General features: G+C 40.0%; 1 protein-coding gene across 7 annotated transcripts in view; it reads right to left on the bottom strand.

The window, feature by feature from the left end:
* Positions 1-6,233: 6,233 nt before the first annotated feature.
* Zmym2 (zinc finger MYM-type containing 2) overlaps positions 6,234-19,454 on the bottom strand; it is a 73,173-nt gene continuing 59,952 nt past the window's right edge. For 6 of the 7 annotated variants that reach the window (XM_063274265.1, XM_063274263.1, XM_063274264.1 and 3 more), the window contains 6 exons: positions 18,612-18,780; positions 17,947-18,098; positions 12,350-12,464; positions 11,551-11,802; positions 10,256-10,376; positions 8,081-8,928 (listed from right to left, as the gene is read on the bottom strand). In XM_063274265.1, coding sequence (XP_063130335.1) covers positions 8,736-8,928; positions 10,256-10,376; positions 11,551-11,802; positions 12,350-12,464; positions 17,947-18,098; positions 18,612-18,780 — 1,002 coding nt within the window. In that variant the 3' untranslated portion in view covers positions 8,081-8,735. Of the gene's footprint in view, positions 8,929-10,255; positions 10,377-11,550; positions 11,803-12,349; positions 12,465-17,946; positions 18,099-18,611; positions 18,781-19,454 lie in introns of all 7 variants that reach the window. The other variant, NM_001399496.1, reaches the window with a different exon arrangement.

Raw genomic sequence — 19,454 nt, 5'->3', positions numbered from 1 at the left:
GCAGGAAAAACTCCTGTGGCAGCCTGCAATTAAATCTGTTGTCCTCAATAGATGCCATGCTAAAAAAAAAAAAAATCCTAAATTACTAAATGTTTTAATCCTACAAACTCCGCCAGTGAGATACAGGCCAAGAAAAAGTCATGGCCAGCCCTCTGAGGCTCACTCTTTAAAGATACCTGCTGCCTCCTGTCCCTGGGGGTCTGGATCAGAACGAGGAAGACAGAACACCAAGCCCAGGGCATTCCAGGGAGCTCCTTTCCTTCTACAGGACTGGCAGTGTGCTGTACTTAACAGGTAGCAATGCTCCTACACATCTTGCCTGACTATTAGAGGCTCGGCTTGGCTCCATCCAGGGCTCTTTCTGCCCCTGGACCTGGAAGAGGCTAAGGCCACTGGAAGCGACTAAACACTTCTTCCTCACGCATTCAACCGTGCATCTTTGGTCGGTAGCTGTGAGTTACAGGCTTCTGGTTAAGGGATCATCAAACCCCCACATCACTGACTAACCTCTTCCCTTACCCTCCCCCTTTTACTTTTCTTTCTTGAGGGGAGTTGGGGGGGACATATGTGTAAGACAAAGATCTCAGTTTATAACCTAGGCTAGCCTCAACCTCTCCTTCTGCCTCAGATTCCCAAATGCAGGGACAGGTGTCCAATTGTCACACCTGTCGTTCTTTTCATTCCTCATGAGCTGTGATTACACCATAGACCACAGTTGCTTGTAATGAGTCACCCCAGACTGAAGTGACTGAAGACTCAGCCTTTTCCTTCCTTCTCTTTCTCACAGTGCTAAGTCAAGGTAGAACTCAAGCCTAGTATATGTGCTAGCATCTTACCAGAGCTCCACCAGCCCCTCGAACTAAATACCTATCAATAGATCTATATGGAAAAAAAATCCACTAAAACCTAAAAGATGATGCTGAGATGGGTGTGTAAGTATCTGGAGCAAGACTCAGCAGAGATTGAAAATCTTGAAGCTGATGGTAGCTAGTGGCCCTCAGCTGGTCCTACTGTAGCATGCCTGAATCTACCCATGACTAAACCCACAGTGGCAAGGGCCAGCACCACGCACTCTCTTGGATGCTGGACCCATAGACTTTTGTCAAGTCAATTTAATAGCCCCTTCTGGTCTTACCACACTATTAAGCTGGGGGGCTTAACAGTGTAAAGTTTATTGTGTTTTTACACTCAGGGCCAAGCTAAAATTTCTTTTTCTCCTTCCCCTGACACCCCCCCCCCGTGTGTGTGTGTGTGTGTGTGTGTGTGTGTTCCCCATATTAGAAACTAGCTTTTGTTACAGGGGTAGTGATGTTTCTTAAGGAGCAAGCCAAAAATCACAAGACAAACAATGCTGCAATATAAAACATAGTGCAGGAGAGGGACTTCCAACAACTGACATTAACCTGCCAGCTGATGGTGCAACCACATCCATGGACTCTGAATGGAAAGCGATTAATCTGCAAGATAATGATATACTAAGAAGTAAAACAAGAGTATAAGTAAATAAGTGAGCAAAGAAAAGGTAGGAAGGAAGGGAGGGAGGAAGGAAGGAAGGGAGGAAGGAAGGAAGGAAGGAAGGAAGGAAGGAAGGAAGGAAGGAAGGAAGGAAATTGTACTATTGCCTTCCAAGAGAGGAATGCACTTGACTCAAGACTTGCCTACCAGTAATACCTACCCATTTAAGAAGACATTTTTAAAGATGAGACCCAACAGATGAGCATTTGCAACCAACCACTTCTGACAACAAATCACTGCCTTTGAACCCCACTTAAACAAAATGGGTAGCCCTCTTAAATAAAGGGTATGCCAATCTTACTGGAGCTTTATTAGAAAATACTGATTTCCCTGTAAATTGTCATCTTGGAGTAGAAACCTTGTGAGAATTCCTTTAAGTATCTCACATCATCAATTGTTTTCCTGTTGTCTTTTTGCCCCTAGGCCTAGCATAGTCTCTGGTCCTTTATAGATGCTAATAGATGAGAGCACTGTGCCTTGCTGCTAGCAGCTGTGGCGGTGACGAGTCCTCCCTGTGTGGCTATCACTGGCTCTCCTGTGACTAGGTAGGTCATTTGGACTTCCTGTTTCACACCTGGCAGAACTGTACAGTGACTCCAAAGCCCCAAATGGCATTTTTGCCATTGGCTTGTGTGACACAGGCCTTTAAATTAAGGCCTTTAAATTGCAGGTGGTATTACATAGAAGACACTGGAATAATGATTGCTCTTAATCTCACAGGAAGTTTTGCTGGTGTCAGGGAGCCTTGAACTTTGGGTAAAACACTCCACTCTAGCTTTGGTGAAAAGAACAGTTGTTACAGCATAAATATGGCCCAGGTGGAGCTCAGTATAGAAATTTAAGTGGAATCTAAAACAGGAATGTAGGCACAGATCATTGCCTCCAAAACCAGAGGGTAGGGCCTTCAGACTTGGAGATCATAAAAATGTGTCACCCCGAACAGTAAGGGTTAGATGGACTTTATTGCACTCTACCTACACGGCCTGTTCCTTTAAGGATTTGTGGCTGATTTTGACTACGTTTCTAACCAATGTTACAGAAACAGCTACTCCTCTAAAGCTCATGCAGACTACATCCTGCCCTACACCCTAACTCCCCTGTATTGAAATGGAAGGCCTAGGAATTCAGGAGGCAGCAGGATCCTGGATGAGTCAGCAGAGATCCAGGTAAAACACATGCTCAGAGGCACATCCCCAAACAGGCGCATTCTTACGCATCATTTCAGTCTACTTAAAATCATTGATTCATTGAACAAACATTTTTATAATTATTTTTATGTGCACTGGTGTTTTGCATACCTGTGTGTCTGAAAGGTTGGCCGATTCCCTGGAACTGTTTTTACAGACAGGTTTGAGCTGCCATGTGGGTTCTGGGAATTGAACCAGGAGCCTCTGGAAGAGCAGTCAGAGCTCTCAACCACTGAGTCACCCCTGCAATATTTATTACTACATAGTACTTGCAATGGGGAGTGGGGGATGACCCACTCATTCTCACAAAATATGATGTATATTCTGCTCTTGTAGCAAGGAGATATTAAAAACAGAATGGGACAAACATGAGCAAATAAAATTTCTGAAGACAGAAATCTCAAGTCTGGGAGATGTTTTCTATTTTCACCTTGCCTCTCTCCCTCTGGACAGAACTGGAAACATGTTAATGGAGAATTTCATTCATTCAGAAAGACCGAGCTGGTCTCACAGAGCCAGGCCCAAGTCTTAGCTGATCGTCTCCCCAGCTACAGACCATATCTCACAGAGGAGAAGCCTGGCTCTTTGACCTATTCCATTCTTAGCAGGTGACTAGGTCCCTGAAGGATGGTCAGTTTGTTGAATAAATGATTGGCTCCTGTAGAAAGAATAGTTCTCCACAAAGGTGTCCTGTTTACATATTTAGGCTACAAATGTCCAAGAGTTGAAAGTGATCATCACATTTTAGTGAGCCAGAATTCAATGGTGAATCTAAAATTATCACTTGTGTATTGTTCCTATTTTATGCATTCTTTTTTCTTAAAAGATTTATTTATTTAATGTATATGACACTGTCACTATCTTTGGACACTCCAGAAGAGGGCATCAGATCCCATTACAGATGGTTGTGAGTCACCATGTGGTTGCTGGGAATTGAACTCAGGACCTCTGGAAGAGCAGTCAGTGCTCTTAATCGCTGAGCCATCTCTCCAGCCCCCTATTTTATGCACTCTTAAAATCCAAAAGGGGCCAGGCATAGTGGCATACTCCTTTAGTCCCAGCATTTGGGAGGCTGAGGTAGGTGAATATCTATGACTTAGAAGCCAGTCTGGTCTATCTACATTGTGAGTTCCAAGGTACATAATAAACCATCTTAGAATGAAACAAAATCCAAATGCAAATCTTACAGATTTATCTCTATTCCCCTCCCCACAAAAAGCCTAAATATTTTACTAAAATACCAATTATGTTTCTTATCACTGATCCCTTATTAATAATACTTAAAAGTTCTGAAAAACTCCCCCCCCCAAATCTGTGACAGAAATGGACTTACAATGTGTACAGCATAGCTTACGCCACATACTTGGTTCTCAGCTGCAGTATCGTAACCAGGTGCTGCCCCGACCTCACTAACATCATTCAACAGCATGTAATTCACCTTTAGAAATTCTGAATTACAAGGTTCCCAAGGACTTTTAGTGTGAATGCCACACAGGAAAGCCATACCATGCTGTGCAGTACTGCCACCTCCTGACAGCTACTCAGAACTACAACACTGTGCGTTTGAGGGAGGAAGGATCGGGTTTCAAGTAGTTCTGATAGGTAAGAGGCTATCTCAAACAAGCAACAACAAAACTACTATGTGATCAAAGTGGGAACGTTTTATATTGTGTAGAGCTAAGAATACACTATGATTTAGCTAGCTGAGTTTATTCCAAAAGCAATTGCTGTAGAAACCCAATGTAGAAGAATAACTTGCAACATGTTGGAAATTATGTGCTCCACTTACTGTACAAAACCTAGAAACTGGATTGCTCTTGATTCACTGTAGCCAAGGTCCTTGTAGACATGGCTAACGCATGATGAACAGTACAGGTCTGTGGTGGTTGGGAACTACTTCTTGCTCATACACTGTGTTGGGCTGAGACCATCTCCACTGGTACACCTGCAGTCACAGGGCAATCTACTCCACATTCACAGGAGGTGATGGTCTCATAAACAAGCCTAGGGCGCAGCAGTAGCCTCTGGAGAACTTGTACTCATAGCCTTCTGAAGATGGAGAGTACATCCCTAGCTGTTGTGTGTATCTTACCTTGTTTAGAAGTACTTTGACACACTTTTTCTCTACCTACCCTGGAGAGCAGCAGCTCCGTGGCACACACACATACTTTAAAAAAAGAAGTGTGTAAAAAGCCAGGTGTGGTGGTACACAGCTTTGATCCTACTGGATCAAAGGCAGAGGCAGAAGCAGAGGCAGGCTAGCAGCCTGGTCTATAGAGAAAGTTCTAGGACAGCCAGCGCTACACAAAGAAACCCTGTCTGGGTAAACCAAGAGAAAAAAGAAAGTTGTGTAGTAAACAGTCAGGTGTTAACATTGGTGTATAGTTTTGAGTTGGACTTTAAAAAAATGATATGGTTTCTGTGCTAAAGCTGTTTTAGACCTTCCCCATTTCCAAGAAAAAATGCTAAATGAATCACACGGATTGACCGTCAACCTGTGAGGTGCATTATAACCAAGCTCAATTTGTGAATCAGAGATGCAAGCAGTACTGGGCTTTAGAAACCTCGAACCCTACCATTCTTAAGGTCAGTTTGGAGCTCAGCTGTGACAGCACTGCCTGTGGCTATCCAGTCCCACACAAGCAGAGATACTTGGCAGCACGATCAATCTGGAGTCTGTAACGATTCTAACACACAAAGCGTTGCCATGATGGCCCCCCATCAGCTCTGGATTTCTAAGACCATTGCAGATTTTCAAACTAGGAACGCTCTGTTTGTCACTACTGTCTGTAAGGTAAATCTTAGCTTGTGTTTTGGTCTAGATTCATGAGCCTGTATAGTTCAGTAGTCAGGATAGTCCCTGCCTTTTATTATAGGAACATTTTTCCTATCCAGTTCATCTCATGTGTAAACAGAGCAGTTTATTGATTATCCTTCCAAATATGCATCTTCCAAATGAAGATTACAATGACCTGTTATAGACATAAGCTTCCAAGCTGGTAATACTCTGAAATTGGTGTAATCCCAAGGACACAGCAGAATAGAATTAGCAAACTTTTAATCTACTCTAAACATACACAATGTCTTGTCAGGGGTAAAGCTGATAATTCTGTAATTAAGTTAGTAAAATTTATTCTTGAAAATGCTTCCACACAGACATGAAAGTCATGACTTTTTTCCTTTTTTTGACAGAAACTCAAGTAACTTACAGTTAATGGTAGCTCAGAACAAAAGCAAAGTCATGTAATGAAACCCCTTGAAAATAGCTGGCCAGATAAAAACATTAATGTTTAGTAATTTAAGACTGTATTTGGGATATTTAAGACATTTAGATAGACTAAGTGGTACCTATGGTAGAGAAATGCAAACTCAAACTTGCTATTTTCTGTCCTGAGTTACCCCGGTGTGCAAATCACAATTGGCTAAGACAAGGGGAAGCCAGAAAAAGCGGTGTATATGCACCCTTCTCCTACTTCAGTGTGAACACTTCAATAACCACTCCATTTCATGAAAGAAAAACATGAGTTACAATTTGAGTAAAAGTACTTTTATGGGGGGAAAAAAAAAGGCTGAGCATCTTGCCTAGAAAAATCCTTTAATATCTCATGTTACCTAATACAGTAAAAGCCTTCTGAAATGCGTTGAGGATTCAGTTTGCATGGGAAATCCACCTGCCTCAGAATAGCTAGTCATCTTTTGCACTGAACGATTTTAAGTGGCAAAATCGTTCAAAACAGAAAAATATAGTAATCTTCAATAGACATCTCAAGACAATAAAGTTATATTTACAGGATGCTGTCTGTAATCAGAAACCACCGAGAAGTAAAAATAAACTATCATTTCAATGTCCTGTCTCTCAGCAGTCAGTTATGGCCGCTCTGTAAGGCCAGCCAAGAACCAAGGAAATGTGTTCCAGGTGAATACATTTCCCAGAACAATTCTCATAAAATAGTTTGTTTCTCTTTCCCCCTGAGAATCAAATAGATCAGTCATTGGATTGCATGAGACAAAGACAAGTTCTAAATCCTCTATCATGTATGATCAAAATTCTGCAGCATTTCTGCTTAGAAAAGCTAAAATGTACAAACAATAAAAACTAAATAGCGAGACACGGTGCTTAGTAGTACCACGGCAGAATTTATGGTATTTGGTAAAATATACATGTGACATTTGTGGGTAAGTTTATTGCTTTTTTGATGGGCTATAGCACCACTCTGAAGAATAGAAGACGGTTAGGATTAACCAGGCTTTAATCACAATATGCATTTCTAGTAAACGTGCTTCAAAAGGAGCACTGAAAAGCCAAAAAACGTCTGCATTGTTGTGTTTCCAGATTCCTTTAACAGGTGAGGGGCAGGTCTACCTTGTAAAGGAAGGGGTTGCTACTGTCAGTCTGATGATTCAAGGGACTGAAACTATTCATACTTACAAAAACTTAGAACACTATAAATTTTCATGCCGAAAACATTTCAGATAGTTATTGCTTAAGCGAGCAGTGGCTATACCTCTGAAATTTCCAAAACCATGATTGAGACAACGTCTTTACTGCGCTGAAGGAGAGAGAAACAGACGGGCTGTAGGTACTACTACCTAGTCACTATGGAGAGCAGGCCAGTTCCCTCAGAGCTATTTGAAAACTAGTATCACCGTGGTGATTTCAGGATTCAGAATTAAGAAAGCAACATCACACATGCTACACAAAGTCAGCTAAATAACTGATAATTTTCAGATACCACTTTACTCAATCTTTAGAAAGTATAATTTGAAGTAGATTTCCTTAATCTAAAAGTTATGAACAGATAAACTGCTATGCAGAAGCACAAAGGTATTTTAAATGTATCTTCTATAAGAAGTAATTTAAATTTCAAAGCCAAACAACCTAATTCCAAGTACAATTTCCTCTGAAACTGACTTCATCCACCAGCTTTTGTTTCTTCAATCACCTGGATTAATCAGCGTTCTCCACTGGCAATATCTGTAGGACAATGTGACACTATCTCCCCTCAAGTAGCTTGACTTTCTAAAATGACTATTTCAGGAGTGGCATTTCTAAAAATAATTCTGCCCCACAAATGCATGTCATTTCTAGAAGCAGGCACAAGAATTCTAGTAAGAGCAGTAAAACTTGAGAGTGCTATGCGAGTCGTAATGCAGCATGATCTGTACCCTTAATGGGGGAAGGGTTTCATATACTGATGGTTGGCATGGAAAAAGAAAAGCAAAGTCATACTGTCACCGGGCATTTACAAAGAACAATGTCTTAATCTTGTTTTCAAGTTATAGTCATTCTCTCTCTCTCACTCTCTCTCTCTACTTACACATATATACATATTTTTTTCCCTTAAATTGATGGGGTGATGCAGAAAGTCACAAGTGAGAAAAGGACACTAAGTTTTAATAAGGGGAACATAAAGTTGTTTTCACCAGCATAAGTTCACATTACAGAACACCAGTATCCACAGCATTCTCTTGTCTATTTTTGGTACAGAAGATGTTACCTCTCTACATAACCTGGTAAGGCTTCAGTAACTAAAACATAAAACCATAAAACAAACAAACAAAAAACCCAAACAAAACAAAAAACCCAGCCTATTAGTTTACAGTTTATTTTAAAAATTCTGAAAGACACCGCAAGTTCTAAACTTGAGTAGTGCTACCCATACACAACCATCTGGTCAAGAACGCAGTAAGAGCACACCTTTCGGAGGGAGCTTTGCAACAGTAGAGCAGTGCAACAAGAAAACTTATACATGGCACATTCTCTTCATATTTGTAATGTAAAAAGTTACAAACATACCTAATCAAATAAATAATAATAAAAAAGAATTTGATGTATTCGTTAAGTATCCTAAAACCACTACATAGAAGAATGGCAACTTCCACTCACAGATTATTTACATGGTGATACCCAGTGTGGGCACATTGCTACAAAACTCAGAACAGAAGGAGTAAACTTGAAATGTTTTCCTGTAAAGATCTAGCAGCATGACTATCTAATGCTGTGTTATCCCATTGCTTCTGAAATGGTCCTTTTTAGTCTGTGTCTTCATCCAGTTCATAATTGTCTTTATCATAAATATCTTTTACTAGAAGAACCCGTACAAGCATATTTTCCAAGGTGTTCCGGTCCAGGGAAGCAGATGTGTACCAGACAGGGCTATCTGTAGAACTAGAACATTCTGGTTGCAAATAAAATACATCCATTCTCTGATTAAGATTCTGTGGACTTTGGAGAAAAAAGGGGGGAAAAGGTCAATTTCATAAAACATAACAAAACCCCCTGCAAATTAAAATCTTTCAAGAGTAACTCAGCACCAAACAATAGATGTACTCAGAGCCTCGGACTCATTAACTGCAATAATAATGTATCAGTAAACTGTTCTCTAAGTTTTTGTGATAAAGGATTAGTTTCCAAATAATTGAAATTCTTATTTCATAAATCTGAGACCCCATTAATATACAAACTATAATTTTAGTCATCACGGTATGATGCCAATTACAATCTCAATGACATTAAGTGTGCATGTCCTCCTCAGGAAAAAGGAAATGTGAAAAATGTGACCTAAAATGATGAAAATACGTAACACATAAAAAAAGTCTCACTGCACTATACAATAGAAAAACATTAAATTCCAAAAAACGAATTCCCACCTGGCAAATTGTTACCAGCACTGGAAATGCACGAAACTAAACTGATGGTCCAAAACAGAGCTGAAGAACCCACAGACAGATATGGTCATGCTGGGTGATGCTCATGTTTTCACTAGCTCACGAGAGCCACCTTGGAAGTCGCACTAGGATTTGGACAGCTATTTACAATGTACAACACAGTTCCGTACTTTCTCTTTCTGGAAATCAGAGTGCTTATTTAAACCAGCACTCAAAATGAGACAGGCCATGGGCCCTCGGCTCCTCAATAGTTCCAGTGTGCTGCTTTTAGACAGGGGAAAAAGGCAGTCATGCGACTGAAGAGTAAGGGCCTTCCAAAAAGTGTCTTCCAAGACTGTTTCCATTCACATCTATTTTCCCTTCATCTCTGCTCATTCTACCTACTTTTAAACACACCTACCTTTGCACTAGAAGCTGGCAGACAATGGCCAACAGCCTGTTTGTGTAAAGAGACTAAACACCCCAACAGCCTAACATGATTACTTCTGTACAGAAAGTTTGCATCTTTGCTTGGCAATCAACAGACCTACTTTAATGTTCTAACTAAGGAGGACAGCAAGAGTGATAGTTTTTAGTAAAGAGTGATTTCTCAACATGGACTAGAATCATATAAAGTACATGTGCTAGGTATTCCACAAGGGGACTCTAAAGTTAGAGCTAAATATAACTTTGGAACAAAAAACTCCATTTAAGTAAGGAGAAAAAAAATCTTTAAAATTAATTAAATACCTTCATTTCTTAATAATTACCTTTAAAGCATCTTAAACATCTTTAAAAACTACTGGGCGAAGGATGTAGTTCGGTATATCTAGTAGGCAGGCAACCCCAAGTTAAACTCCCCAGTACTACAAAGTTTTAGTCAAATGCCATCAATGTTCACTCACCTTTTAGACAAGTAGCATTCAAACATTTTCACAGGACATCTGGAAGGGTTGGCTGTGTTCTCAACTTGCTCAAATACCGGCTCATCATCTTCATGCTTCCGCTTCCCAGTAGCAATTTTATCTTCAACAACAACAACAACAACAACAACAACAACAATAAGGCTCCTACCACCACCTTTTTTCCCTTTCTTATGAGTATGTGTGCATGTATGACGTGTGTGAACGTGGGTGTACATGTGCCACAACATGTGTGCATGTCAGTTCTTGCTGTCCACCTATCCAAGGCAGGGGTCTTTCTGTTTCCGTACACTCCAGGATAACTGACCTAGAAGCTCACCTCTCCCCTCTCCTGCATCTGGCATTTTCTGTGGGCTCCAGGATTCCAATTCAAGTAGTCAGACTTGCACAGCAAATGGTTTTACCCAATGAGTTATCCCACAGCCTCCTAAAACTAATTCTGAGAGAAGACATTACTATTTACCCTTAGTACCTGTTTTAACAACATAGCACTAGGTGACATTCAAGATTTTCTGTGTGGCAGCTTTTAGTAATGTACAATTTTTCCAAGAAAAAGATCCCAGAGGCTGAGAATGTAGCTCAGTTAGTAGAGTGCTGGCCCAGTATGCAAGAAGGCCCAGTCTGAACCTGAGCTCAGCTTAAACACAGGTATAGTGGTTCATGCCTGTGTCTCAGAATAGGAACCACAGATTCAAGGTCATTCTTTGCTATATGGCTTAAGGCCAGTTTGGACTAGAAATCTTATCTCAAAACGAACCACAACAAGACATAAGACATTTTAAGATAATACAGTTTGAAAAAAGCAAATGGATCTCTAGGAGTTTGAGGCAGCCCTAGTCTACACAGGGAATTCTAGACTAGCCAACACAATATAGTGAGACCCTGTCTGAAAAAGAAACAAAGAAAACCAAAACAACAAAAACTAAAACAACAACAAACCCCCAAATACACAGTCTGCTGTGTTTTAGGAAAGTCTCTTAATGAATGACTTGCTTTAGTAAGGAAAGTTTGAATACTCCCACCATAGACAATCTCCAAATAAAACTGCTATACTATCAGGGCCAGTGATGGCTCAGAGGTTAAGAGTATGTATTGCTCTTGCAGAATACCTGAGTTCAGGTCCCTGCACCTACATGGTGGCTCACAACCATTCAAAGCCCAGTTCCAGGGGGTCTGACACTTCTTATGATACCAGCGAGCACTGGCCATGTGTGATGCACACATACATTCAAGCATATAAAATAGAGACACATCTTGTGTTTAAAAAGTTACACTACCTTCATTGTCTGTTCCACACAAGGAAGACACCTGATAGCGAAGACACGCTTTATTTTCCATTGTTAAAGGATTTTTTTTCCAATGCCTAAACACAGTGCCAAAGGAAAGTCTTAAGTGTTGTTCCACTGTTTTCAGGCCAAAATATTTAGTGTTAAAGTAGAATAGGGTGTTCAAAAGTGCTACTGGAGAGTGGGATCCTAGTTGTTTTATCCTCCAGAGATAGTCTTCTTCAACTCGAGAGAATATTGACCCTTAAATAGAAAAAACTACTTTAAAAGAATTATAAATACCACAAACAGTTTTAATTTGACTATCTAGAAATAAGGTAAGTTTAAAATAGCCCTATGTCAATCCACTACTCACCTCAGGTCAACGTGAATGAACCCATAATTACATATTAGCTCTTTTAACAACACATAGGTTGGGAAACAGATGATGACACCATCATCCCCAGAATAAGGTAAAGGATGCTTATTTCTGTCCTTCAGTAAGACAAGGACATCATGATCAGAAAATAATTTAAAATCTGTACAATTCTTAAAAACAACACATGATTCTCAGAAACAAATATATTTTATTCACATAAGAATCTACATTGTAGGTCTTAAGACAGTATCTAGCTTTGTACTACAAAGAAAGTAGGTTTTACTAAGTTCTTCACAAACAGTTATTATTTATCTGCATATGAGCTCATGGGCTCTTACATTGCAACTTCAATTACTTCCTAAATATATTTAACATATTGTAAAACTGTAAAAGTAACAATGCCATTATCAACACATGTTAAAATAGCATTACCATCTGGAAGTATGCTTGGTTGCCAACTTCGGAGTATTTTATTCAGTTCTTGCTCAAACATCTGGTATCCTGGATCAATAAATATGTTGTCCTTTCGATTACTACCACATAAGTACTACAAAAAAATTATTGAAAGGAAACCAGCTAATTACAAATAGTCAATGTATCACACTTTGCAGTTCTTAAGAAAAAAAGCTTTATGTTTAGGAAAAGCAAGCGGTCTAATAAAACATGAGATTACTGCCCTTGGGTATGTGTGTACAAGTTAAAAAAGCATACATTCCTAATTAAGCTGTTACTTAAAACATGCAAAGCTGGAAAGTCTAACACAGAATCCTGAATGTGAAAATTGGATAAGAACCATCAGGTTGGAACCAGTGAGATGCCTCAGCCGGTAAAGCATTTGCCATGCAAAAGCCTGACAACCTGAGTTAAGTCCTCTTCTGACCGTCATCTGTGCGGTGTGGCACACAGACCTTCGTCATACACACACAGCACATACTCTCTCATTAGACTGTCAGACAATATACAGAATGACATCCTTATATCATAGAAGAAAAGATCCATTTTAAAGAAAATTAACAAATAAAAGAAAACAATGAAGAGCTGTCAGCCTATGCTTTCCCTTTCCTCTGCCAAAAATCCTGTGTGTACACGTACAAATGCGGAAAACCTAATCAGGTGTGCAACACAGGGGAGAGCACATGTCTAGCATACTCAAGGCCCGGGACTTTGATTTCTAGTACAGCAGAACAAAAACACAAACAATCTTTATACCTGAAAACCGAACAATTTATAAAAGCATCCAGGCCCTTTCTGGTATGACTTCACACCTGATGTTCCTTCCAGCCATGTTAAACATGGTTCCTGGGAAACCATGCCGACTCTTGTCTTCTAAGGATGCCATTCTATGCTCATTCCTTCTGTCTGAGAAATTTCTGCCTGTGTTTCAAAAAATTCAATTTAAAAGGTCTTTCATATTATTACCTATTTGTGTGCGTGCGTGCGTGCGTGTGTGTGCGTGTGCGTGTGCGTATAAATCCATGTAGAGACCAGAGGTTCTCTGTATGTTTGTGAGACAGGGTCCCTTACTAAGCATGGAGCTCCCTTGGTTCTCAAGAAGACATAGGAGCCTCCTATCTCCACCTTCCTAGCACTGGGATTACAAGCAGACAGCACCATACCTGGCTTTTTATAAGGTGCTAGAGATCCACTTTCAGTTCCTCATGCTTGTTCTGCAAGCAATTCACCAACTGAGCCATCTCCTCAGCCCACTACTATATCTTTCACTGAGATACTTGGATAACACTGATTTGTTCCAAAACCGTGCTATCAATATTCCTTGGTATAAATATTTCAAATACTTGAGTGAAGCTTTACTATTGTGGCCTCCTTGCTATTCTCCTTCACTGCCCATACCTCAAATTCACAGCCCTCTTGCCTAACAAATGCTAGCATGTACCTGGTTTATAAAGATTTTTAAAGTCAAACTGCTCAGATTCTACTTGATTATTTTGAAACAGAGCTATACAGCCCAGGCAAGCCCATAAACTCACTTTGTAGTCAAGAGTGACCTCACACTCATGAGCCTCCTGCCTCAGCCTCCCAGTACTATGCTACCACATCTGACCCACACTTAAACATGCAAGCTGTACATTCTAGATAAGCTATTATTTAATTCATCTCTCCTCATCAGAACAAACCAAAAACAGTAACAGCTAGCATGGGTACAGAGAAAACCAATTACTAGCAGTCAGCAAATGTAATTTATCACCAGGAGTATGTTAATTTCCAAAGCCCATGCCATTGGCCAGTAAACAGAAAAAAATTAAAAAGAAGGATTGGTAAGATTCAAGTTCATGTCATAAATATTATAAGTTTACTTATATTCTATAAATGTAGTCTTAGAGGCTCACAGATAAAGTTGTTTGGATATAATTTATAATTATTAAAAAATTTTTGTATAGAATTTAAATTAACTACATAAGCTGTGATTTACTATTTCTTAAATTTAATAAACATTGTTCACAGCTTTAGAACAAAATCTTACTACATTATTATCTATGAAATACTCAAGGATAAAATCCTAGAAGAAAGTCTAGGATGATGTCGAGTTACTGTTTACTGAGACTGGAGTGACAGCACTTTGGACAAGAGTCATCCTACCAGACTGAAGGCCTGAGTTCAAATTCCCAGCACACAGACGGAAAGCCAACAATGGCTGTGTGTGCCTGCAACTTCCATCAGGCAGGGACAGAAGGATTCCTCTAAATTTGAGGTCTACATAAGAGAGACAGACCAGCCTTAACTACATAGTAAAGTCCTTCTGCAACAAAAGAACAGAGCGTTCCAACCAGCATATTTAAACCAGTTATTTATTTAAGAAATTGTATAATGGGGGATATGGAACTCAGTGGCCACCTCCTATAGTCAGATGGGACTTCCAGTAGAGGGAGAAGGACATCAAACCCATCCACAAAACCTTCAACCCAAAATCTGTCCTATCTACAAAATGTGCAGGGACAAAGCTAGAGATTGAAGGAATGCAATGACTGGCTCAACTCGAGACCCATCTCATGTAAAAGATCCAGCCCCTGACACTATTAATGATACCCTGCCTTATTTGCAGATAGGAGCCTAGCATGACTCTCTCTTGAGAGCTTTCACCTAGCAAGGGATGGAAACAGATAGAGACCTACAGTCAAATATCAGATAGAGCTTGTGAGTCTTACGGAAGACCTGGGGGTGGGGTGGGGGCTGAGTAAATGGGAGGGGCCAAGGACACAAGAAGATCTACAGAGTCCACTAACCTGGGCTCATGGGGGCTCACAGGGCATGCAGGACCTAGATCTAGGCAACCTACACACTTGCAAATGTGAGGCTTGGTCTTCGTGTGGGTCCCTAATAACTGGAGTAGGGACTGTCTCTGATGCTGTTGCCTGCCATTGGATCCCCTTCTAACTGGACTGCCTTGCTGAGCCTCAATGGGAGAGGATGTGCCTAGTCCTGCAGTGACTGGATATCCTAAGGTGGGGAGGTTTCCAAGGAGGGGCTTCCCCTGCTCTAAGAAAAGGAAAGGAGGTAATGGAGAAAGGGATTTGTAAGGGTGGGACTGGGACAAGAGGGAGGGAACTGCAATCAGGATAAACAAACAAATGGGGAAAAAAGAAATTATATAATAAACTAAATTTTTTTCTTCTTGCTCTGGAAACCTAAAGTACTTACTATTTTGTCTTTGTGGAAAAGTCTAATTCCTAACTAGACTATTCGAGAACTACAAGGCATAAGTTAACAATAATAGAAATGAAAGAGCATATTCTTCCAAAATTAAAAGAAAATTAAAAGAAAAGAGAATGATTACCCTAAGCTAGTAAACTAGAAAATTTAACAAGTAATTTCTCCTTTTTGAGACGGAACCTTACTGTGTAGCTCAAGGCTGGCCTGAAACTTACAGTTCTCCTGCCTGGTTGCTCAGAGGCTGCTGAGTGGTGAGCTCGATCATGCCCACCCTGTGTAAATGTCTTCAAAGACAACATTGCCAAAATGATTCTGAACCAAAAGCAAAGGGTCTCTAGATAAGCTAAAAGAAGTAGTAACTTAAAGCTATCCTTCCCACTCAAAATTAATCAATCCAGGTCCAAACTATTATAGAAAGAATGAATAGTTAGCAATCCTCATCATTTTTTTTTTTTCTCAGAAAAAGAAACACCTCTCAAGGGGCTGGAGAGATGGCTCAGTGGTTAAGAGCACTGACTGCTCTTCCAGAGGTCCTGAGTTCAAATCCCAGCAACCACATGGTGGCTCACAACCATCTGTAATGGGATCCGATGCCCTCTTCTGGTGTGTCTGAAGACAGCTACTACGGTGTACTCATACACATGAAATAAATCTTTAAAAATAAAAAAAGAAACACCTCTCAATTCACTTTATGAATACTGCTACATTCATAAATGCCAGAGGATTTTAGGATCATCTGAAAGATACAAAAACGCAGCTGACAAAATTCAACTAATTATAATAGAAAGAAACAAGAAAAGTTTCAAAAAGGCCTTAGTCAACTAAGAAGAGAAGTTTCCTCAAACTGGTAACAGGAAACTTAATTAATAAAAAGGGTGGTAACATCACACTCAACAGCAAAGACTGAGGACGTTCCTTCCAGACCATGAAACAAAGGTCTCGTCTCTCTCCACTTCCATTCAAACGCACCGGGGGAAAGAGGAACGTGTCATTCAGAACAAGGAGGAAAAAAGAAAAAGACAGATTAGCAGTTTACATAACTTAAAGTATTTGAAAAAGGATGACAAATTAGACAGATAAGACGCTAGTGGGACAGACCTGGTCATGGGGCTCAATGGTAAAGCAGCTGCCTTGCAAGATACCAGAGGGTTATATGTCTTTTGAGGTCTTACTCTAACTTAAAAATCAAAAAAAGCTGGGGATGATGATACATTAACAGGCTGAGTGAGTCTTGGATTTAAAGATCAACAACATCCAGTCTCAAAAAGCCAATGACTCCTTAAACATAGAGTGAGTAGAGGGCTGAGATGTATCCTAGAGGAGTGGAAGAATACACTATGAAATTCTCAAAGAATAAAAATATCATTAAAACAACAAAAACAAACCCTCAACACTAACTGATCATGTAAGTTCATTTTTAGGATGAGTTTAACAGGAGGTCCTTTTAAATAAAATTTTATGTAGAATTCTAAAACACAACAAAAATATACCACTGGATAAAAATAACAAGTCTAATATTCTCTCTCCCTTCCCCACTGGACTCTAGTGCTATTTCATACAGAAAAATAGTTGATCTTTACATCTGCATAGTCAAAAGTAATGTCACTATATCTACACAGATGGACAAGGAGCATGTGCACTTACCTAGCATTGCTAGAGTGGGTCAAGGATATGCACTTACACTTATGCCCTATACGTATATAAAACCATCAGCAATTCTAAGGGAATCCATTTATTTGCATCTACTAAAAAGTGATGTCATCCCCAAATACACGATCCTGTTGGACTCCTTACAAAGATGCCTGAGGCTGAGTGTGATGGTGCACATGCTAATTTCAGCATGAGAGGCAGAGAGGCAGGTGTGTTTCTGTGAGTCTCAGGTCAGCCGGCGCTACACTGTGAAACCCTGTTAAAGGGGACAAGGGGAGCACTTCACTTAGGTCAACATTTTGTGTTCTAAAGAACTGAAAGGTGTAAGGAGCGTAGCTACTGTAAGCATAGAATATCTTAGAGAATCCCTGTGTACCCTAAGTGTTTCCCAAGAGTTTATACTCTAGCTTTCCTGGTTAGCCAATAGAAATCCCAGAAAACTGAGACTGGAGAGATGGCTCACCTAAGAGCACTGGTCAACCATGAGGATCAGAATTCAGATGCTAGCACTCACATCTGACAGCTCACAAACACCTACAAACACTACCTCCAAGGTATCTGACATTCTCTTCAGACCTCTGTGGGCACCAAAACACACATTTGTACACATACACACACACACACACATAAGTTAAATAAAAAACTTTTTAAAAGTTCCAGCAAATAAAACTGTACAACTACTCTTAGTAATATCATACATGGATGCTCACCTCCTGTATTCCAAGGCAGAGATAATAGATGCTGTCAGGGGCATAATTCTCTCCATTTGGTCGTCGGATCTCATTGACAAAATGGGCTAAGCCATAGTTGAGCTCAGCTGTAGTATGAGAGAGTAGATCTTCTTTTAACTTTACTGATTTGGCTAAAAAGAAATAAAAATTATCATTAACTATTATGTCTGTACACTTATGCAGCACAAATTCTCGACTGCCTATAATTCCAGCTTTAACTATAGTGTCTTATTTTGGCTTCCACTGGTGGGCAGACAGGCATGGGCGCTCTCTCTCTCTCTCTCTCCACACACAAAATACATTCATAGACACATCATAGACATGCACACATAAGATATAAATTAAAACTGAATCATGGAATTGGAGAGAAGATTCATTAGTTAATTCAAGGGCTCCTCTTCCAGAGGACCCAGGTTGAGTCTCAGCACCCACATGGCAGCTCACAACTTTCTGTAACTTCAATTCCAGGAAATCCAACATCCTCTTCTGGCCTTGGTAGGCACCAGGCATGTAGTCAAAACACTCATATACATTAAGTAATATGTGAAAAAAATAAGAAATTAAAAGAAAAATATCAAAGGCAATTAAATATGGAAACAGACTTTTTTAAGCAGAACTTGAGATGACAAAACCAAAACACTTACAGGACTTTAGCTCATCTAATTCCAGAAGATCTTCATCAAGCTGCCTCGTTTTGACCCAGTGTTTCCATGCATTTACACCATACGTATACTTGAAAGGAAAGCTGCACTCTGAATTGTCAGAACTGTCGTCGTGAGATTGATATCCTGATACAGCTTTCCTCTTGGTTCCCTGGTAATAAAATAACACTGTAAATCCTTTCTCTAAGACTCCATTATTTCATGTAATCCTAAACAAAGGCAACCTAAAAAAACTGCTGGTTGGTACTCTGAGAGCTAATTATCATTACAGTAGTATACAGCGGTAATAGTTCTCGATACTGCTTCTTGAAATCCAATATACCATAAATGTTTGTAAACAAATCATTTTCATATAATAAAGAAAAAATATAAAATAAAAACGATTCTAAACGTCAGCTTGAGACTGAAGAACTTTTTAATAGCTTCAACATATAAGAAATTTACTCTGAGGCAGCAGTGGCGGCACATGCCCCTAATCCTAGCACACGGGAAGCAGAGGTAGGTGGATCTCTGGCTTTAACAGACCAGCCTGGTCTACAGAATGAGCTCCAGGACAGACAGGACTACAAAGAGAAACCGTGTCTTAAAAATAACAAAGCAATAACAAAAAAGAACACAGAAATCTCCTCTTTACTTGTTTCTTTTTGGTGCTGAGGGTCAAGTCCAGCACCATTCACATGCTAGGCGATCACAGTGCCTCGGTCACCTCAGTCCCTTCTTTGAGTACCCGGTGGTACGGGTGCTCGTCCTTTTGGAAAGGGCCCCAGTATGTAGCCAGATGGTCTCCAACTCCCTGTGCTCGAACATTTAGGACTAGGACCCATG

This window comes from Rattus norvegicus, chromosome 15 (genome assembly GCF_036323735.1).
Source record: "Rattus norvegicus strain BN/NHsdMcwi chromosome 15, GRCr8, whole genome shotgun sequence".
NCBI classification, from domain to species: domain Eukaryota; kingdom Metazoa; phylum Chordata; class Mammalia; order Rodentia; family Muridae; genus Rattus; species Rattus norvegicus.
Note: the sequence above shows the minus strand (reverse complement) of the source record. Positions and strands in the feature narration are given on the sequence as shown.